The 19592-nt window shown below is 35.6% G+C and overlaps 1 protein-coding gene across 4 annotated transcripts in view; it reads right to left on the bottom strand.

The window, feature by feature from the left end:
- Positions 1-26: 26 nt before the first annotated feature.
- LOC131435030 (homeobox protein orthopedia) overlaps positions 27-19592 on the bottom strand; it is a 125121-nt gene continuing 105555 nt past the window's right edge. For 2 of the 4 annotated variants that reach the window (XM_058602492.1, XM_058602494.1), the window contains exons 4-8: positions 1826-1895; positions 1566-1694; positions 1291-1416; positions 950-1203; positions 27-887 (exon numbers count right to left, since the gene is read on the bottom strand). In XM_058602492.1, the coding sequence (XP_058458475.1) occupies positions 693-887; positions 950-1203; positions 1291-1416; positions 1566-1694; positions 1826-1895 (774 nt within the window). In that variant the 3' untranslated portion in view covers positions 27-692. The remainder of the gene's footprint in view (positions 888-949; positions 1204-1290; positions 1417-1565; positions 1695-1825; positions 1896-19592) is intronic. The other 2 variants (XM_058602493.1, XM_058602495.1) reach the window with 2 other exon arrangements.

Below are 19592 nucleotides of genomic sequence, written 5' to 3'. Positions count from 1 at the left end.
GTGGTTTGCATTGTATCTGCAAGTATGTTAGCTTCTTATTTTGTCTCGTTAGCAAATTGAATTTCATATTCTGTAAAGTTTTTATTTTTAAATAGATTTTTTTTGTTTCGACGAGTAGAATAGATGACTAATAACCACAAACTGCTTATTATCAAATGGTTTTTTTTATTTTTACTTTTCTCTGCCCATATTTTGTCTTCTGAGAACGCATCCGGGTCGTATATATGTTTCACATAGCTCTGTTTCACTCGTGCAATGTCTGATGTGACAGCATTGGACACAGGCATATTTAGAAAATCTAAACCTAGATTTATTGACAGATCGTATACATCGTTCATTTTGCGTCCGATGAGTCATCCGACGCATTCCATCACTGGTTAACTGTATTATTCTGGTCGTATACTGGGATTTTTTTTGCGATAGCTTCTATCTTCACTGTTTGCCCGAACAGGGTCGTCGTTTAGATCCACCATAATCCGAATGCTGTTTGTAGGATTCAAAACTTAAAAATTGCGTTATCAATAATACTGATTCGGTAAACTTTCAGTTGCTTCAGTTCCTCCCTCTGCTGCATATTGATTATTACAAGGTAAATCGTACTATATAATACAAATGGGATCGTGTTCCTTTTTTTTCGTTTTTGTTTTTCATTTGTTTGCTTCATCTGGCCACACTTACTTGAACAGCTCCAGTCAATACACCGAGTTGTGGTGGTCGTAGTTGTGTGCGTGCAAATACGACGGCATCGTCTGGTTCAGCTCCGAGGCGCGTCTTCGCAGGGCGGCTATGCTGTGGCCTCGCCAAACATCATCGTCACCATCCGGTGTGCCGGAACCGAGTCCCTGGCAGTTGGCAATACTGTGCTGGTTTCCGCCTGGTTGACTGGACTGAAAATCAAAGACCAAACGCGGTGAGGGAAGGGAGCCCCCAGAAAATCTTAAGTTATTACCATGTCTCCGTTGGGTTCATTTTGACTAGCACCTTGTTGCTGTTGCTGTTGTTGTTGCTGCTGTTGTTGCTGCTGCTGTTGCTGTTGTTGTTGCTGTTGCTGCTGTTGCTGTTGCTGTTGACCACTGGTCAGCGGTGGCGTCGACGACGAACACGCATTGATATTTGGCGGGGTCGAAGTAGGCGAACTCCCAGTGCAACCAACGGCTCCTACCGAGTGCTGGTACATCATGGTATCACCTGGGAATGGGAAATCTACGATTAGATCAATGTGATTCATCTGCCTAAGGAAGTAGCTAAACAGTTGGTTGAAGGGTGATCAAAGGGTTAGGAGCTTATTACCCAAAGTGTTCAGTCCATAGTTGTGATAGCCGCCGGCGCCCATGGCGGATGAGATATTAATACCCGAGTTTAGCCCACCGTTGAGCGAAGATGACAGGGATGTGGTTTGATTTAGTTGACCGAATCCTAGTTGCGGTTTTGCGCGTTTTTGGGAGGCAGGTTGTTGTTAGTCATGAAGCAGGCGGTTAGTGCGGTAGGCAAGGGCAAAAATGTGAAGGGGAAAGTTTATTCAATCGATTAGTTTCGGTTTCATGGCAGCGGAGGATAAAGCTTACCAGCAGTCATTGGATTAACGCCCCAGCGATCACCGCCAAACATCGAGGAACCGCATAAACTTTCGCTCATCGCAATGTTGGTTATGTTCGCTCCGAAGGGTGGCAGGCCATGTGAGGGTAACAGTGAACCTGCGAGACGATAAAAAAAAAACAAACAAACGTTAGTCACTTCGAGATTTGTTCCTCTTTAACATCATAAAAAATTATTTCCGACACTCGGGGAGCTGATCCCGCCGCAATTGCCGAATGTCTTTACCTACCGGGAGTCCGGAACACGTTGGTAGTCTTCTTTCGCTTCTTCCATTTAGCGCGTCTGTTCTGGAACCAAACCTACGGGAGGATAAAAAATAACGAAGAGTCACACTTTAATGAATTTTTAAAATCGCATTACAAATCAAAAGTTCGTTAAATGTAATGTGATTGCGCGGCAAGTGTAGTAGAAGAAAACAGCTAATTCAACGGGACCCCATCATGGTGAAAAACTCCTGCACATGGACGTTTTTTTTTGTTTTAGGAGAAGAAAAAACCGGGTAGCTTCCATTCTACTTCGAGGAAATCCCAAGAGGACACACCGAATCGCGCCCTACATCCACTGTCCTCAGTATTTGCTATCCGCCGTGTATTTATTATTTATTATTGTTTACCATTATGGTTATGATTATTATGTATGAAATTGCGATACGAAGACTGTGGAACCGAAAACAAGCCGTTTCACACGAGCGAACGGGAAGGGAGTTTGAAATTCGACTGAAAAACAATCACAAAATACGAGAGTTTAGTGCCACTGAAGCTACGAGTGGTGAAATAATGATCTACGATTACGACGTTTCGTAATTTTGCTGCTAGACAGGATGAGTGTTGTCGGGGAAGATTTTTTCTGAAAGATTATATAAACCATTCTGTCAGTTGAGAGTGGAAAAAATCTCCCATTCCCAACTTGGAAACTCGAAATCAGTTTACAAGGGAATCATGATATGGCATCATAACTAATTTAACTTTTTTCAACGAATCGTTGAAAAATGAAGCATAAAATTTCATGAGTTTGGGTATTACATTCTGAAAAAAAGGTTTTGTACTGTCTAACGAGACTTGCTTTTAAAGTAAAATAGATTCTTAGGGGCTGGGGGGTACAAGTCCAATAGAAGATTGATTGTACCTATAATCTTTCTCCGGACAAGAGAAACCTAGCCAATCCTGGGTTTCTGCTTCCATGTCGTAAAAAGCCCCAATTGCAGGAGTTTTTTTTCCGACGTTCGGTTACCAGAACTTTTCTGTTTTGCGTATCTTATGTAGAAAGGCTATACAACCGACTTTCGAACCTAGGCCCGGAGTCCTATACCATTCGATTCAGCTCGATGAACTGAGCAAATGTCTGTGTGACTTATGGTCCCATAGTCTGCTATTGAACTCCATCTGGATCCGACTTCCGGTTCTAGAGTTGTAGGGTAATAACATAAATCGATAATAACAAAATCTCGAGTCATTGTCGGCGGCAAAGTAAACGGAACGACCGAAATTAGCTCTGCGCCTAATTCGTATTACTGTTTTTGAATTAGTTGATTTTAACAACAAAATTTCCAAAATAACTATGAAATTAGTTAAAATTGAGAATTTACTTTGCTGAAAAAAACTCTTAATTTTAGAGAATGTGTTTAGTTGGCGAATATCCTGGACACAAACCAGCAATATTTCAATCCAACACGAAATTCTCATTGAAAACTAATTTGTTATTAAAATCAGAAAATTTGTTTCTATTTATCTGTCACCATCATTACTGAAGGACAGCACAAAGAAAACAAAAATGAAATTGGTTTTATTAACAAGTTTATTAGCCAAAAACTCATGAGAAGTGTCAAAGCAAAACAATCCATTAAAAAGCTAAAAAAGACTGCCTTGTTGAAACTGCTTGAAAATTGTTTTGATGTTTTTCGCATGTGTTACGATATATCCATATTTAAATTTCTAAACCGATATGTAAAAATTACGTAAAATCTTAGTGGATAGTGTATTAATTCAGAATTTGTGCGCATTTGAAGCGATTGTGGGGAATAATTGTATATGTCAAATGATGTTTTTTGTATCTTCCAACCTTCCGGGCTGCGCCGTCCGGTGTACTACTTGTACACTGAAGTCTTTTTTAATGCGAATTTACGTACCGCATAAAAAAACGGAACGCAAACTCTGAAAAATCGCATAAAAATTAGAGAGGGGAGTTGTATTCAAGACACGACCGAACACAATAACATTAAAAATGGAACGTTTCTAGGGTCTTCATAATAAATACAAAAATAAAGATGATAATGATGATGATACACTAAACTAAAAACTTATTCAATTGACTAATTACAAACTTGCTCTAGTTTAAGCGCTTAGATTGTTAGCGAATGATAAAATTGACAATTAGATCCTTTCTTGATAATTGATTCTATTCAATTTTGATCCCTTTCCACAAATTTTTACATTGTTAAATTTTTTAATAACGTCCTTTAACTAGAAGTCAATTATGATGAATTCAAAGTTACATGAAAGCTCAATTTTAGATATAAACAACCTAAAGATTTAAACCTAAACAAATGAAACTATTTTGTTTTACGATAATAATTTTCGAGAAACGTACAAACTTATTAATTTTATAAACAGTTACTCGATCCAAGAGAAGATTTTATTTATTTTAATGAAAAATGTTGTACCAGTAAACTCAGTAATAGTGTAATTTTATTAATCCTTCTTCAAAATCGACGATAATCTTCGGAAAGTGTCGGTAAATAATATGGCAACAATACGAGGAAGGAAACATGTGCAATAGTCCGCATAAAATATTTAGTTACTTACATTGATTTTCGCTTTGGCATATTAGGAATATACGAAATGGATACGCAACAAAAATCAGAAATTTTGTTCATATCGTAACTTGATGCTATTAACACATGAATGAACATTGTCATAGTTACAACGCGTGTTGCCATAAGACGCTTATTGTTTTGAAGCAAATAATAATTGAACTGAAACTGGCCATTAAAAAAATTCTACAAGGATTCCTATTCAAACGATACATGTAAAATCGCAGGGTAGCTTACCTTGAGTTTATCTTTGAAACTATACGATATTGCATCTAATTGTACTTCATATGTGAGCCTGTGGAAGTCATTTATACTACTAAACGGAGGAGGCCGCTTTTAGATAAGTTTCAGAATTTAATTTTGAATTTTTTGAACCGTTGAATTCCTGGTGGGACAACAACTTGTTCAGTCACATATAATGAAAAAGAAGTATCTATGATTATCATCATCACACAACTTTATACTGAATCCATTTGCGCGCCACCGTTTTGTTCGTATGGGAATGGAGATTTAGGTATGCAAACCGATCCAAAATTGACAAAATAAAACATTTTTTAGCTTACAATATTGAAGCTTTGGAATCATTTAAATGAGGAAAATCCATTAACAAATCATCGAGGAACAAGCGCTGCAAATTCGATCCGAAAAATCTATCGCCGATAATTCTAAATTCGCCTGATAATTACCAGAGAGCCAAAATAAAATACTCAATTCAAACCAATTTTTCAATGGTATGCAATTGAAATATTTTAATGAAGTTGTCTCATAAGTTTAAGTTAAATGTTTCCGAATCGATTGTTTGTTGAATTATATGAATCCATCAACAAAGGACTGAGTTATCAGCGTTCAAAATTATGACAAAAAATGTTACACGATTAGTTTTGCATGTTTTATATTGACATCCAGTCTCGAGAAGCGAAGTGTAAGGCATTTTTAATGGCAAAATCGACCAAAAAATTTGCTAATTACATGAAATATTTCAAAAGAATCGGTAACCACGCTGATTCGGTTCTTCAACAGCTAGATGATATATAAGATACTCAAGCGAACACGGTGTTGCGCAAATAAATATTATGATTAAACATTAGTATGTAAAACAAGAGTAACTAAAACACCTATTATTAATAACGAATCGTATGAACAACAAAGATGAAAGGCCAAAGGGCCAAAACACTTGTACTGTAAAAATGTTGATGTAATACACAAAAATAAGATTAATAAACAGATATTTATGCAAAAAAAAAAAAAAATACACGGTGTTGCGCAGACAACAGGAAATTTCACCAACACATAATGCAAAAGCGACAATCCAGCAAGTGAACGCATATACAAACCAGTCATCAGCTCACTGGACGAGCTACTTGTTTCATTCACAGTCAAACATCAACTAGGCAAAGAAATATTGTGCAGCCTATATTTATAGATTTCTCTTCATACTACGCATAACGATGCGGTGTTTTTTATGCATGACGCAAAGCCTCCTATGCCGAACAAGAAGTTGACGTCATTTTGTACAACTGGGATTGGTGGATGAAAATATAGGTCGATTCTAACCATTTTTTCAATAGTATGCTATTGAAATACTGAAACGACGTTGCCATATATGTTTAAGTTAAACGTTTCCGAATCGATTGGTTGTTAAATTATATCAATCCATCAACAAATGACTGAGTTATTAACGTTCAAAATTATGACCAAAAAAGGTTACGCGGCTATTTTTGAAACTTTTAATTGACACCCGGCCCCGTATAGCGATGAGTAATGTCGTTTTCGTTTTTAAATTGCACTACACCGGTTCGTTTTTACCAATTGCACTACACCAGTGCTACACTTTTTCTGCACCGATACCACTGGTGTAGCACTCATCAAAAGTTTGGTGTAGCTCTGTGCAATGGAATCGTTAATTGTAGTCAATGGTTACTGTTTATGTTTTCGACATATTTGTTCGTTTATTCATGCCTCAGTGTAGCACTGCACCGGTGTAGTGCAAATTAAAAACGAAAACGCCATAAGGCATTTTCAATGCCAAAAAAAAACGCAGATTCTAGATGCATAATTTATGTCAGTTACAAAATTTAAATCTAGATTTTATAACAAGAAAAACTGGCAGCCCCAGCAGTGTTTTACTCGTGTTTCAAATATACAAAAAATGAAACGGCATCGTAGACCAGTTTTAAATTTGACACAAGAACTGGTTGAATAAATGAAACTAGAACGGCTTGCTGGGGATACGTTTGTTCCAGTTTCTGTTCTATGATAGATCTTCCATATAGAACTCCTAGCTGCTGAATTTGCTCTAACTCTGAAACTTCACATAAAAAAACCGCATAACTCTGAGAATTCGCATAAAAAAGTCGCGTAAAAAACGCATAAAAAAGACCTCAGTGTATTTGGTTTTTGTTTTCCGAGTGCTCAAAGTTTTCAGCGAGAGAGTCGATTTCGCGAAGTCGAATGAAGAAAACAGCGATTTATAAGAAAAAATTTCAAAAAGAAGTTTATGTTTCGTTTATGTCTTCTTCTCCAATACAACATACCTGCCAATATAGAAAAGACAACCGCGACTAAAATTTTTGTCGGTAGTAGTGTGCCATCTAGTGGCTAGTAGTCATTACGGTATTAACGTTTTTTCGGTGAGACATAACCGTGAGATTGACGTAGGACTACATTCGAGATGTGTAATATTAATGAGATATTAACTGAATTGATACTGTTTAACCGTTCAAGATTTTGTAGTGCTGAACAGGACCATTTGGTTTCGGAGATTGCGTTTGTATTCTAGGAAGTAGGACGGCAGTTTAAGACAGTTTTCTAATTATGTTCTTTACGTTACTTTTGGGGTCCTGAAAAGGACCGTTAGTGGCTTTGGAGTCCTGGAAGGGACTGTTTTGTTGCGGATTATTACGTTTCCATTCCAGGAAGAAGGGCGCTATTCAAAGTCATTTGTAAGTTTGAGCCTAGATGATCGTACCAAAAGTCATACAATCGCTCATATATTTCAATATTTCATTTGAGTGAGGGAAACTATCATAATGCTGTACGGGATTCATTTTCGGCTTTCAGAAGGACCAAATTGAGGAATTCTCTACGATGTTAAACACTTTTCGAACCTTTTTCTCTAACGCGATGCAGTCAAATGCTAGCTTTATTTGCACTCGTTTGATACGAATTTTCCACAGCGAAAAAAGCACAAAGCTAATCAAATTATTCTAGATTTGCACTAAACTTATGATTTTCATCTTCAATTTGCAAAGAAGTAATCTTAATAGTTCTTTAGATAACATTTTAATCCATTAGAACGACTGATTTCGTTGTATTTTTCTACTTTCGTTGTATTTTTCTCTAATGCAAACGACCAGCAGCTGGATGACGCAATCGTTCTTGTTTGAAACGCAAATTACACTGCGAATGTCCAACAGAACTAGTTGTTGTTTTTCTGCGTTTAGGTTTGAGGAACGGAACCTCATATTCGCCACTGCTGAAGCACCAGTGGAATAAGCCCGGGTGTAGTTCCATTGTCTTGACGCAGACGTAGGAGCCCTGTGAACTCGATATGTCTTCGTTCATGGATTATCGTAGACTGAAGCTAGCAAACGTGCAACAGGGTCTATTTATAGATTCGGTTGATTTTGATGTTTCGTGTTTGGACTTATTTTTCACTATTTAAACAGTGTTTACGTGATAAACATGGTTTCAACAACAATCCTACATCTTTTTCCATTCGTTTCGTGGAAGAATTAGTGAAAATACTCGAACAGGAAAAATGTTATTAAGAAATCAGTCTGGAGTAATTACGTTACACTTTCGTGTTGTAAAATATTGAAAATGCTCTCAGGTGAGCATAGTAAAGAAAGACGTAGTCCTCCGTCAAAAATGATAGCTCTGAAATAAAACGGTCTAAACGATGAAAAACATCATCATTTTTGCGATTTTTTCCCAGAATTATCGTTCAAAAAATAAATTCAAATGTTTTGCATGATAAAAAGCAATATTCGAACAACATTTTGTAATTTTTTCGTGGAAAAATATTGAGAAATAAGTCGGTGAAGAAGTATTTTCAAGAACGCTTCTTCAAAATCATGATTTGCGGTGTCCACTGTATCTTAGCGCAGACTAATCAGAAGTGAACAAACAAACACAGAATAATTAGAGTAGAAGTTTTTCTAGACCCCAATGTTTCTGTTTGATTTTTTTTTATTTTTTAAATTTTTGGTGGATGTTCAAAGTGAAAACTACGATTTTTCACGAAAAAATCCGCCATTTTGTAGCTGTTAAACCTCCCCAAAGTAACAAACAACAAAAAAGAAAACGTTGGGGTCTGGTTTTTTATATGTAGAAAATGTGTGAAAATTTTGAAAAAAATTGGTGCAGTAGTTTTTGAATCACGATAGACACGGACTTTCAAAACCTGCTTTCGAGGAAAACGCGTTTAAAGGTTTTTGTCTATAAAATCAATGGAAACAATTAATTACTCCAGGGAGCCCGTAGAGTCTAACATTTTCAAAAAATCATATTTTTTCTTTTATGATTTATTATAACGAAACATTTCAAGAATGTTTTGTCAAGTTTTGAAGTCAATCGAAGTAGAAATCTTACGTCTGTGCGCTCTTGCTTCTTCGTAGAATGAGATAGCCATAGATAAAGGTCAATAACTTCCAGAGTTTCGTTCCAATAGGCTTGAAAATTTCACAGAAAATTCTTCAAATGTTTTACTATAAGAAAACATATAGAAAATAATAAATAATTTTTCAAAAGTGTTAGACCCTACCCGCCTCTTAATAGAAACCAACAATCGAATGTAATGAAGATAAGCAAGCGTGTAGAATTTATTACAGTGAAAAAAACTCTAATTTATAGGTATTTATGGTTATCTCATACTGCTGAAATTTGTATCACAAATTGCTGACCATATTTCCGATGACATGGAGATAGAATGAAGTTGTTACGTTCAGTATAACTCGAGATCTTCACGATCAAAAATTTATCACTCTCTCCCATGGCAAATCTTTTAACGGCTACTCTGATACTAAAGTAAGACGTGTTTTCATCGAAATTGCAACAATCCCTGCTAGTTGAATCAGTCAGAATTATACCCTCCATTGCACACCACCGCCCTGTGGATGTGATTTTCACGCCTCGTTGTTCGCTCCCTCGGGTTGACTTTTCCGGCACCCGCCGGTGTCGATTGTGTAAATCTTATTATTGCTATTGTTCACCCTATTTGCGACCGCAACGGTGGGGTGACTAGAAATGATAATATAGAAAAAAAACCATCATCAAATAACGATGATATGCTCTTTTTAATATTTCAACCCCTCCGCAGTAAGTGCGTTTCTTGGTTGACGGCGGAAAGGATTTCCACTTTTTGTTCCACATGTTTTACATCACTAACAGCGTGATCGCTGTGTTACCGAGTTTTACCGAATCTTTATTCATACGCTGAGATCCATAATTTCAATTATCAATTTCAACAAAAACCAACCACCGCAAACTGGAATACACGTTCGAGCATATCTGGTCGTTCGTAGCGAGAAATAGTTACATCAATTAGTTTGGAAAATATTTGCTCCAACCGAAACTAGTAGTTAATTTTGGAACGTATTCTGCAATATTGTGGCCAACCCGAAAATAACTCGCTAACCAGGGAACCGACACACTTCAAAATATAATATGCAAAGTGAAAACAATTTGCGAAACACTGGCATGGTAGTTCGCTGCAATTGAAAGATTGCTGATAAAGTGACCCGTCCGCCCGTCCGTCCCTCCGCGTGGTCTGTTGAAACGAAAACCGATTATCAATCCAGTGAAATGTTCAAAACGGCACATACATACAAATGACGAAAGATACGACACTGAATTTATTTCCATTTCGCACAAATTGAAAATAGATTGAATTCGATGTACTGGCGCTCTGGGTTGATGTTGGTTTGGTTGTCATATTTTTCAACTGAATTGAACTTGCAGTGAGAGTTTCGTAAATAATTGTGTGTGTGTGTATGAGATGAGAATAGAAGATTAAATTGGAATGTCATTTCATTCGTCAGTGCCAAAAAAAGGTAGTTTGAAAATTGAACTAAAGTTGAATATGCTTATTTTTACTATTGACAGATTCTGTTAGGATGCAAATTTGGCGCAAAATTGTCAGTTTTAATGTGTGTTTTTTTGTTGATGACTGCCTCGGAATTGTTTTCGCTAATGCGTTGCTTTATGATGACGGTCTTGAAGGGGAACACTGATACCATCATGATTGACTAAAAAAAGTTTCGTAGGAACTGGTATTGGGAATTAATACCATTCCAATTTATATTGAACATTACAACAGCTTGGTGGTAACCATCGACCGTTTGTATTTCCATCATTCACCGGGAAAGATAAAAGATTAATATTTCACCAACTTAACAGAAGGATGACGACTCATTGGACTTTGTCATATATGTAGAGCTGTTGGTGATTTGGACGGGATCTAAGTAAGTGATTTTACCAAACAACAAGATATGTGTTTTATTATGCGTTCAAGCTTCGAGTGCACGTTTTTCCAAACCAGAGTTTAACCGGATTATGCATCTAGTGTATCAGCTCCTGTCTGAAATACGTTATACTAATGTTTTTAAACCTCACACGGGCCCCCAGTTAGCATAAATTTACAAAAAATGAACGGACTGAAGTGAATTCCGGACAATATTTTTGTCTGATTTTCATCCCGATTCAGTCTTTTTACTGAATACGAAATTTCCATCCGGAACGGAAAACTCACTCCCGATCGAAATACAGACGGAAAATATGACAATCGCTAGAGCTCAACTGTGAGCTTTGAATTGTTAGAAAAATTATTCCAGTTTACTTAGCAAATCTATACAAGTATTGTTTTTTTTTATAGAGGTTTTAACCTTAAGGTCATTCACCTCTTCGGGCCAGAAAATTTTTCTGACCCTATGTGCGGGGTTGGGATTCGAACCCTGGTGGGCTGCGCGAAAGGGCATCGACTTACCCATCACACTATACCCGTTTTATTCAATTCTTATTCTACTGCAATCCGATCTTGGAGAAGTTTTTGTAAATATTGATATACGAACTTATCTGCCTACACTTCCTTAACAAAAAAGAACTTAATTTAAACTAGAAATACCTTATGGGCAATAAATTGACATTAGTCACTTTCTGAAAAAGTTGTGCGGATGGAAAAAATGTGATTTATTGGTTGTCGTCCCGAACCGAAAGGATCAGCCATACGAACTCCAAATTTCATCTACAAACCAATATTAATATCGAGCCCCTAAGGTTATTGGAATCAGTTCAGCCGTTTCCGGGAAAATTGAGCAGTGGCGTGGAGACAAAAAAGTGCCTCTTGTCGATTACGTAACTTATAATATTACACGCCGGAATTGGGAGTTCTAGCAATTTTATCTTCGAACTCGATCAATGGATCAATAGTAGCTCTCAAATGAACCTTACTGATTTGCGAAATCTTCTAGAAAATCGATCGGGGAGAAAAAAGTACGATTTGTCGGTTATGTCACTTATACAATCATACGTCTGGAGCCAATGGGCCCTCAATGGGCCGGGCATTTATGTTTTTATCGGCCTACGTTATTATCGTGGTACCACTGGATTATTTTTAGACTGTAGTTGCAACTAGCCAATCTGGCCAAAACTTCACGGGACTTTTATGAGTTTTATTGAAAGGTAGTACGCTGTTTTTGAGGAATTCTTCCTTGTACAGTTTCGAGTCCATCGTCTTATTCGTCACGAACACTTTGGTGTTTGCTTCGCAGCTGCATATCCCTTGCCAAATCATCAGTTTTACTTTTTTCATATATATTTAAAAAATAGGTATAGAATTCGCTCAAATTTTCGAAAGATTTTCCGAGGCCCGGAGGGCCGAGTGTTATATACTAATCGATTCAGCTCAACGAACTGAGCAGATGTGTTTGTGTGTATGTGTGTGTATGTATGTGCGCTGTCAACAAAGAGGTCGAGATCTCAGAGATGGCTGAACCGATTTTGATTAAACTAGTCGCAAATGAAAGGTCTTCCCTTCACCCAGAACGCTATTAAATGGTTTTGAGATCGAATGTTTACTGTTTGGGTTATACGAAGTTTTATGTAAAAATTTTCAGTCTTTTGACAGTATCTGTCACAATTGACCTTGAAAACAGAATATGTTTTTCAGAATTAGATTTCGCACGGTGATAGCTATCCAACAAGCCATAGATTGTTAAAATCCGTCCATTTTTAACGGAGATATCGAAATTTTTGTGCAAGCGACTTTTTCCCCTATTCCAGCAGTAGAAGTTTTGAGCGCTGTCTGGCAAAGAAATGCTTAGAAGCAACGTAAAACACGATTTTTTTATACTGTTACATACAATTGTTTCTAAGTACCAAAAAGACTGTGTACAGCATCCTTTTTCAGGACATTTTGCCTCGGACCGATTTTAGCACGGTTCGTTTTTGGCAACATAATCGTTCGAATATGACATATTGGAAAGAAGGCAGTACTTCCGAATTCAGAACAATTTCATAATTATATTGATTTAAACTGCTTACAGCAATAAATGCTGGAAGAACATAACACCCATATACCATTCGAATCAGTTCGTCGAGATCAGCAAATAATTGACAACTAATTTCACTAAATTTTTTACCTTTTTTTCGAAAATGACTCAACCGTTTTCTACAAACTCTGATTCATATAAAAAGTCGTATGTTCCCAAACAAGGTTCCTGAATTACGTTTGGTTCCGACCTCTGGTTCCGGAGCTACAGGATGACATGTGAAACGAAAATTTGCGATATCGCAGTTTTTGATTTTTGCGATAGTTGATTTAACTAATTTATTTTTGATTCAACCAATATGGTTTTTGAATTGCATATATTCAAGTAGTTGAAAAATATGTTGTTTTGAATGCTGTCAAATGCCGGAGACAGTTGAAACAATAATTGCAATGCAAAATCAACAACTTTTTTAGTTGAAATCTGTTCGCGTCGCTTTAAAATGTCAATGAAAACAAAAGCGTTAAGGTTAAAGGGTTAAAGCGTTTGGTGAAATTGTGTTCATTCGATTTGAGCAATTCATGATAACCTTGTTTAAGATGAAAAAGATTTGGTGACAAATTAGAAAATGGTAATGAATGATCATCTCGTAATCTTTCAACTATGCGCAAAAATTTTCTGCTTCAAATTCGATCATTGATTTAGTTCCAGCAGACTGTTTTACTTCCAGCTGTTTGATACCGATGATGATGTTCATGGATTAGCAATAAAACGCTTTTTGACATGAATTTAATTTATGAAAGTAACAGGAGCGAAGGGTTTCAAACACACAGAACGCGCTGCGATTGAATGGCGCGTTCATTTGCCGTCGCAAAAATCCAATTCCCAGCGGTTGATGCACCGAAGCTCATATAAATTGACTAAAATTTTCGCAAATCAATAACATTGTTCAAATTGATTCAACTATTTGCAATGTTTAAAACAAATAAAACCGATTTATTTTTCAACTAACAGAATTTTGTTTCAATAACAACGCCAGTTATTTCAACTAAAATATTTGTTGAAATTGAAAGGTATATGTCCTCACTACTTGACAGCATTTTTTTTCAAACAGTTAAATTAGTTGTTTCAACCATCGTTTCTGCTAATCGAAAAACGAAAATGACAGTTTAGTTAAAACAACAATCGATTAGTTGTACCAAATTTTAACCAATCGAATTCAGAAAATCAACTAATATTCTGGTTGAAATGGGATCGCGGGTGGTTCCGTGCAGATGGCTGAACCGATCTAAGAATCAAATGAAATCTAAGAATCACCTAAGATTCAAATGAAAAGTTTTAAGATTCTATAAAACATCTTGCCTTTCAGTCAGATCCAACTTCCTGTTTAAGGGATACAGGATGATTAGTATAAAAATGTCAATTTCACAAAAATAATCAGGTTTCTCTGGTTTACAGATTTTGATAGTCGATAACCAAATAAACTTATTTCAGTTTTAGTGGTATTCAGTTTTCGATTCGGAAGGCACCCAAAAATTTAATTTGCGCTACGATTTCTCAAAGATTAAAAAAAGTAAACTATACAGCTTCGCAGGTGAATTTATCTGACTTCGGCCGATTTTCGAATTCCGGTGCCAGTATCGAATCGTTTCTGAAAGCTCAATCGTTTTCTCAAAAAAGCCAAATCGAATTTCAGAAACAAAAATGTATATTAAAGTAAACTTATAGTCTCATACAAAATTAATTAATTTTATCCAATTCTGACTTCCGATTCTAGAATTGTAGGATGATGAATTTTTAAAATTCAAACCGATGTAGAAGATGACAATCCCGAAATGCTTCAAAGTTGGACTCAAAACTATTGCAATTTATTCGTCATATGGCCGAATCGGTTTAGGTAATGTTGGCTCTTGAATACCTGTTCTGAAAATACCGTAAACTCTAAAGTGGAACTTACTTCGACATATCATGGAATGCTCAATCGATTGTCACACTTCTAGATTCAAACTTGGTCCGATTTGCAGTTTCGACATTACAGAGTAATGCGAGATTAAAATCTAAAATTGCCACTTAAAACGACGGTCATTAAAATAATGTCATGAAAACTGAAACACCGAAGAGTTTTCATGCAAAAAACTAGATCTTGATGTTTCATGCAATTTTTTTTACATTTGGCATGAACATAATTACTTTAACTTTAATCAGCCACCGGCTGAAAGTCTCTTTAATAAAGAAAACTAACTAACTAACTACTTCAACCTCAACATTTTCCTGAGTTTTAGAGTTAGTTTTAAAATTTTAGATCTAGATTCAGAATTTTTTTTTTAAATTTTAGTTCCAGAAGTTCAAAAACATTTGGCATAAAAAATACCATACCATTCTAAAGCTACGACCAGACTAGCCAGTTTATCTGGCACAGTTTATCTACCACAGACAAGTAATTTTTCTGCAGTTTATATTTGGTCTGGCAATGTGATTACACTATTCACAGTTAAATGACTGCAACAGTCAAGTTTGACTGCCGACAGTCAATACTTTGACCGTTGTTATGTTTGACTGTGACAGACTTTTTGAGCATGTCTGTATTGTGATTACATTGATCAGACAAATCAAACTGGTTACAGACTTAAATATAGGGAGTGGGCTGTTTATTGCAGTTTTTTTCTGAACAAAGTGATCACATTGGAAGAAAGTTTGTGGGGCAGAGAACTTTTCACGGAATATTGCATTATGATAAAATATCGATCTGATCTCACAAACGGAAGTTCGTTGCGTTGCTACTTGATGTGTTATGTTTCGAAGCAATTAAAGAAGGAATATAAATGTTCTCCGGTATTTTTTATCTTTTTTATAAATATCAAAAATAGGTATAGAAATCGTTCAAACTTTAGAAAATTTTTCCGAGGTCCGGAGACGCATGGTTATTATTTTAGACAATTTCAAATACTGAACTTTTCCACAGTTTTTAGAAATATGAAACCGAAGCTCTTCGATGTATCTAAAAATCATTTATTAACCAAATATGAAGTGAGCGTGGTTTTTTTAAAATGAAACGTTTATTTTGAATGAGCAAAAAAAAAATAGTCGAAATAGTGACCTTCTTTCTGGCAATTTGTGGATACCTCCAGAATCAGACATCCCATTTTCGACTTCTTCGTAGGAATTGAAATGGTGCAAAGTCAATGCGTGGCTATTCGATGAAAACAAATGGTAGTCATTTCATTTAAATTCATATTTGTTTTCCTTACTTTTTTTTATCGCTGAATGAGTTACATTTCAAGTGATTCTATAATAAAATATTTCATCTTTGTTACAGTACTTTGCTTGTTCTGTTTCTTATTTCCTATCTGTATCTTGGTGTTCACTGATTAAGTGTCTTTTGATACAAATAGTATTCGGAAATAAATGAATACGACGGTGAGGGAGAAGCTCCCAGTCAAGTACTTTGATTGTATCCTTCCTGAACTTTGAATCTGATTTTGATTTGACTCTGCAGTATTTTTCTTCATATGCAAACATAATTCCAATGCTTTCCCTAAATCCTCTCTTTCTAATACAAAATTCGACAATTTTTAAATGATGAAAATATACGATGTTGCTTGTTCTATGATATGATTATGATGTATATTTGATATGTTTAGCAGATGTCATAAAAACAAAAAAAAAATGAGATTCTTTCACATCATTATCTACACGTTTGTGTCTCAACGCTCACATCATACGGGTATATCTTCTATTACTAAAAAATCCAGAGTGGCACCGAGATCGAAAGCGTGAAAAAATATGTTTCAATTGTTGAGTATTTTTCACGCAACAAATACATTTTCAATAAATTGTAAATGGAGTGGTAGATTCAAAAATCAAATGCAATGAAAATCATCCTACCTCCGTAAATATGACAATTAAAGAGTTGAAATTTTGGGAAGGTTGTCTCCAGTCCAAGCTCTTTCAAATATGGTATAACGGTATGAATTCGCTTTGGGGCAGAGTTCAGATTTTGACAGATCCACAATTTTATTACCAAACGCTTTGTAATCAATTCAATTATCGAACTAATGAACGAACGATAAGGTATTGGAAATTCGGTAAATAATTACAAAATCTAGAAAAAAATTTCAAATAAGTACATTTTCTGTTACCATTTAGCATTTTTTAATTTGGAGTAGTTAATACTTTTTTCATTAATTCATTATTTAATTTTTCATAATTATTTCAACCAAGTACAAAGCAAAACGTTCCAGTACTATGCTGGAGATCCATTGCACTTTATCGTGAAGGATTAAGAATTCTTCGAAATATGCGATAAGCGGTTCGGTGAGAAGCTAGTACACGTGGTTAAGAGATGGAATTGGGGTCCAATACTCGTTAATCGATTTCGATCGATTCTAAGTACTTTTTTGTAAAATAAACAATATTTGTGTATAAAACTAAAGAGCCACAGCATCATATACAAAGAGCCTTGGGATATTTCCGACTTCCTGTTCCTGAAATAGTGGTCATATACTCAAAAATGGACTCACTTACATTTCGTAGAGGTCGTTTGACCGATATTCACAAATTTAGGTTCAAACAAAAGGCCAAAACTCCTGAGCTTCTGAACTTTGCGCGGATGCAAGTGTTTAAAATTTCATTTTTGCCATTTTTAAAATTATAAGTATTTAAAATTTAAACGCTCGTTTAAAATACGATGGCCGAATCATATAAAATCTTATAAAATTGACTAAAATCAATATAGTTTGTAAGTCATGTTAACAGATGGTCATTCGAACTGACTTCATTTACACCGGTTGCAGAAGTACCTGCAATAGCAAAACTGTTTCATTTTGTTAGTTGCTGGTTGTGCTAATTGATTTTTTTTTGTTTTCTTTCAAGAAGCAATAAAATATAATTTCGAAGAATACCACATATATGAGAATATGAGAATATGAGTAATAGGAGAAAGCCATCAATACACCACTAGGTGGATTAAAACAGGGTTTTTATTACTATCTGGTTTCTACATATTAGAAAATAATTGATCACGAAACCAACCCTCTTGGGGAAAACCACGTGTACTCACTTCTCACACTGGTGCTGGAACGTTTTGCTTTGTGTTTGGATGAAATAAACAAGTTTTTGGTTGTCATAGAATCTGTGGCAGACAACTTCTGCACAACAGTTTCAGAAACAGTCAAATTTGTCTGTACCGTCATCAACTGTTTGTCTGTCGACTATGATCACACTGTGATTACATTATCACAGATAATTTGCACACTTTGACTGCATACAGATGGACAGTCAAGCCGATTTTGACTGCTTGCAGACAACTGCGAACCGATTACACTATGATACAGTCAAACTGCACAAGTTTGTGCAGATAAACTGGCTAATGTAATCGTGCCTTAAGATAAGGCAACGTTTTATCCAGAATCATAGCATGCTTCGGAAAGCATGAACAAAAAAAAATAAAACGAATAAAAATATTTTCTGAAACTTTTGGTCCTGGTTCAGATTTCAGCTTTTTAACTCATTTTCAGAATCTAGGTTCCAGATTTCATTCCCAGAATCCTAGTATTGGGTGAAAATCTCAAATTCATGTCCAAAATCCAGTTCTATTATTCAGATCCAGAACACAGGTCCCGAATGCTGGTCCAAATTCTAGGTTAAAAATCCAAGTCCACAAATCGGATACAGAGTCCAGGTTCTGAATTAACGTTCTGGAGTCAAGAGCAGAACTCCGGATTCTAAAACCAGAATCCAAGTTTAAAATCCAGTTTTCGATTCAGAATCCAAGTAGGGCAACGGCTCCCTATTTCATCTGAGCTCCTATTTCCATCTCATCCCTTCACCTCATTACTTTGAACATGAATAATATTCTACAACCTACCTGAATCAAACTGTGAAATGTTTTAAAATGATTATAAAAGCTATTGTCACACTTTCCTATTGAAAGAAATGGTTTTAAGTTCTTCGTGTTTGGTTTTTTCCACTTAAAATAAACTCACTTTTCAATTTAGGACACATTTTCGTCTCAAGATTTACAGTTCGTCATGTTTCTGATTATGTACTAATCGATTCGTCTCAAAACATGATCACTTTTTCGCACAATTACACTACCATTGAATGCTGGATGACTTCATAATTAGTAATGTTCACTTGCCACTTGTTTAATTAACGATGTAAAACTTCAAAAATTACCCGACAAACAATAAAAGTCTTTAAAAATATGAGATGAAAGTTTTTCACTTAATTCACTTGATTGCGCTTTGTTTCCATCTCATTTGGTTTCGCAAAGTTGCCAAGTTATCTCATATTGTTACAAAAAATAAATTGTTTTTCTTCTTCAAATTATTATCAAATAGTATGTTTTTGGTATCCTTGACATTAGTTTAATTATATTATTGATATTAATATTTAAATAAAACTGTTTTGGCTTCGAATATTACCAGAAAGAGCGTGTTAAATACTAATGAAATAACCATTGTGGCAAATCTAGTAGCACTGGTGTCATTCCGCTATACGCCAACATAACGCTGTGAAGTGTGTGTGTGTGTGTTTCATCGTCTGTGCACAGAGATGCCAGGTATTTTCATAGAAAATATGTATTACTTTGCATAGAAAGTCTATATCTGTTCTATCTGTTTTCACTAATAAAATGATGTTAAAAGATAGTTCTTTAGATCTCCGTAAGTCATTGCCCCATTAAATAGATAATTCAACGA

The sequence above is a fragment of the Malaya genurostris genome, chromosome 3 (assembly GCF_030247185.1).
Source record: "Malaya genurostris strain Urasoe2022 chromosome 3, Malgen_1.1, whole genome shotgun sequence".
NCBI lineage: Eukaryota > Metazoa > Arthropoda > Insecta > Diptera > Culicidae > Malaya > Malaya genurostris.
This window is presented reverse-complemented; position numbering and strand designations above follow the sequence as displayed.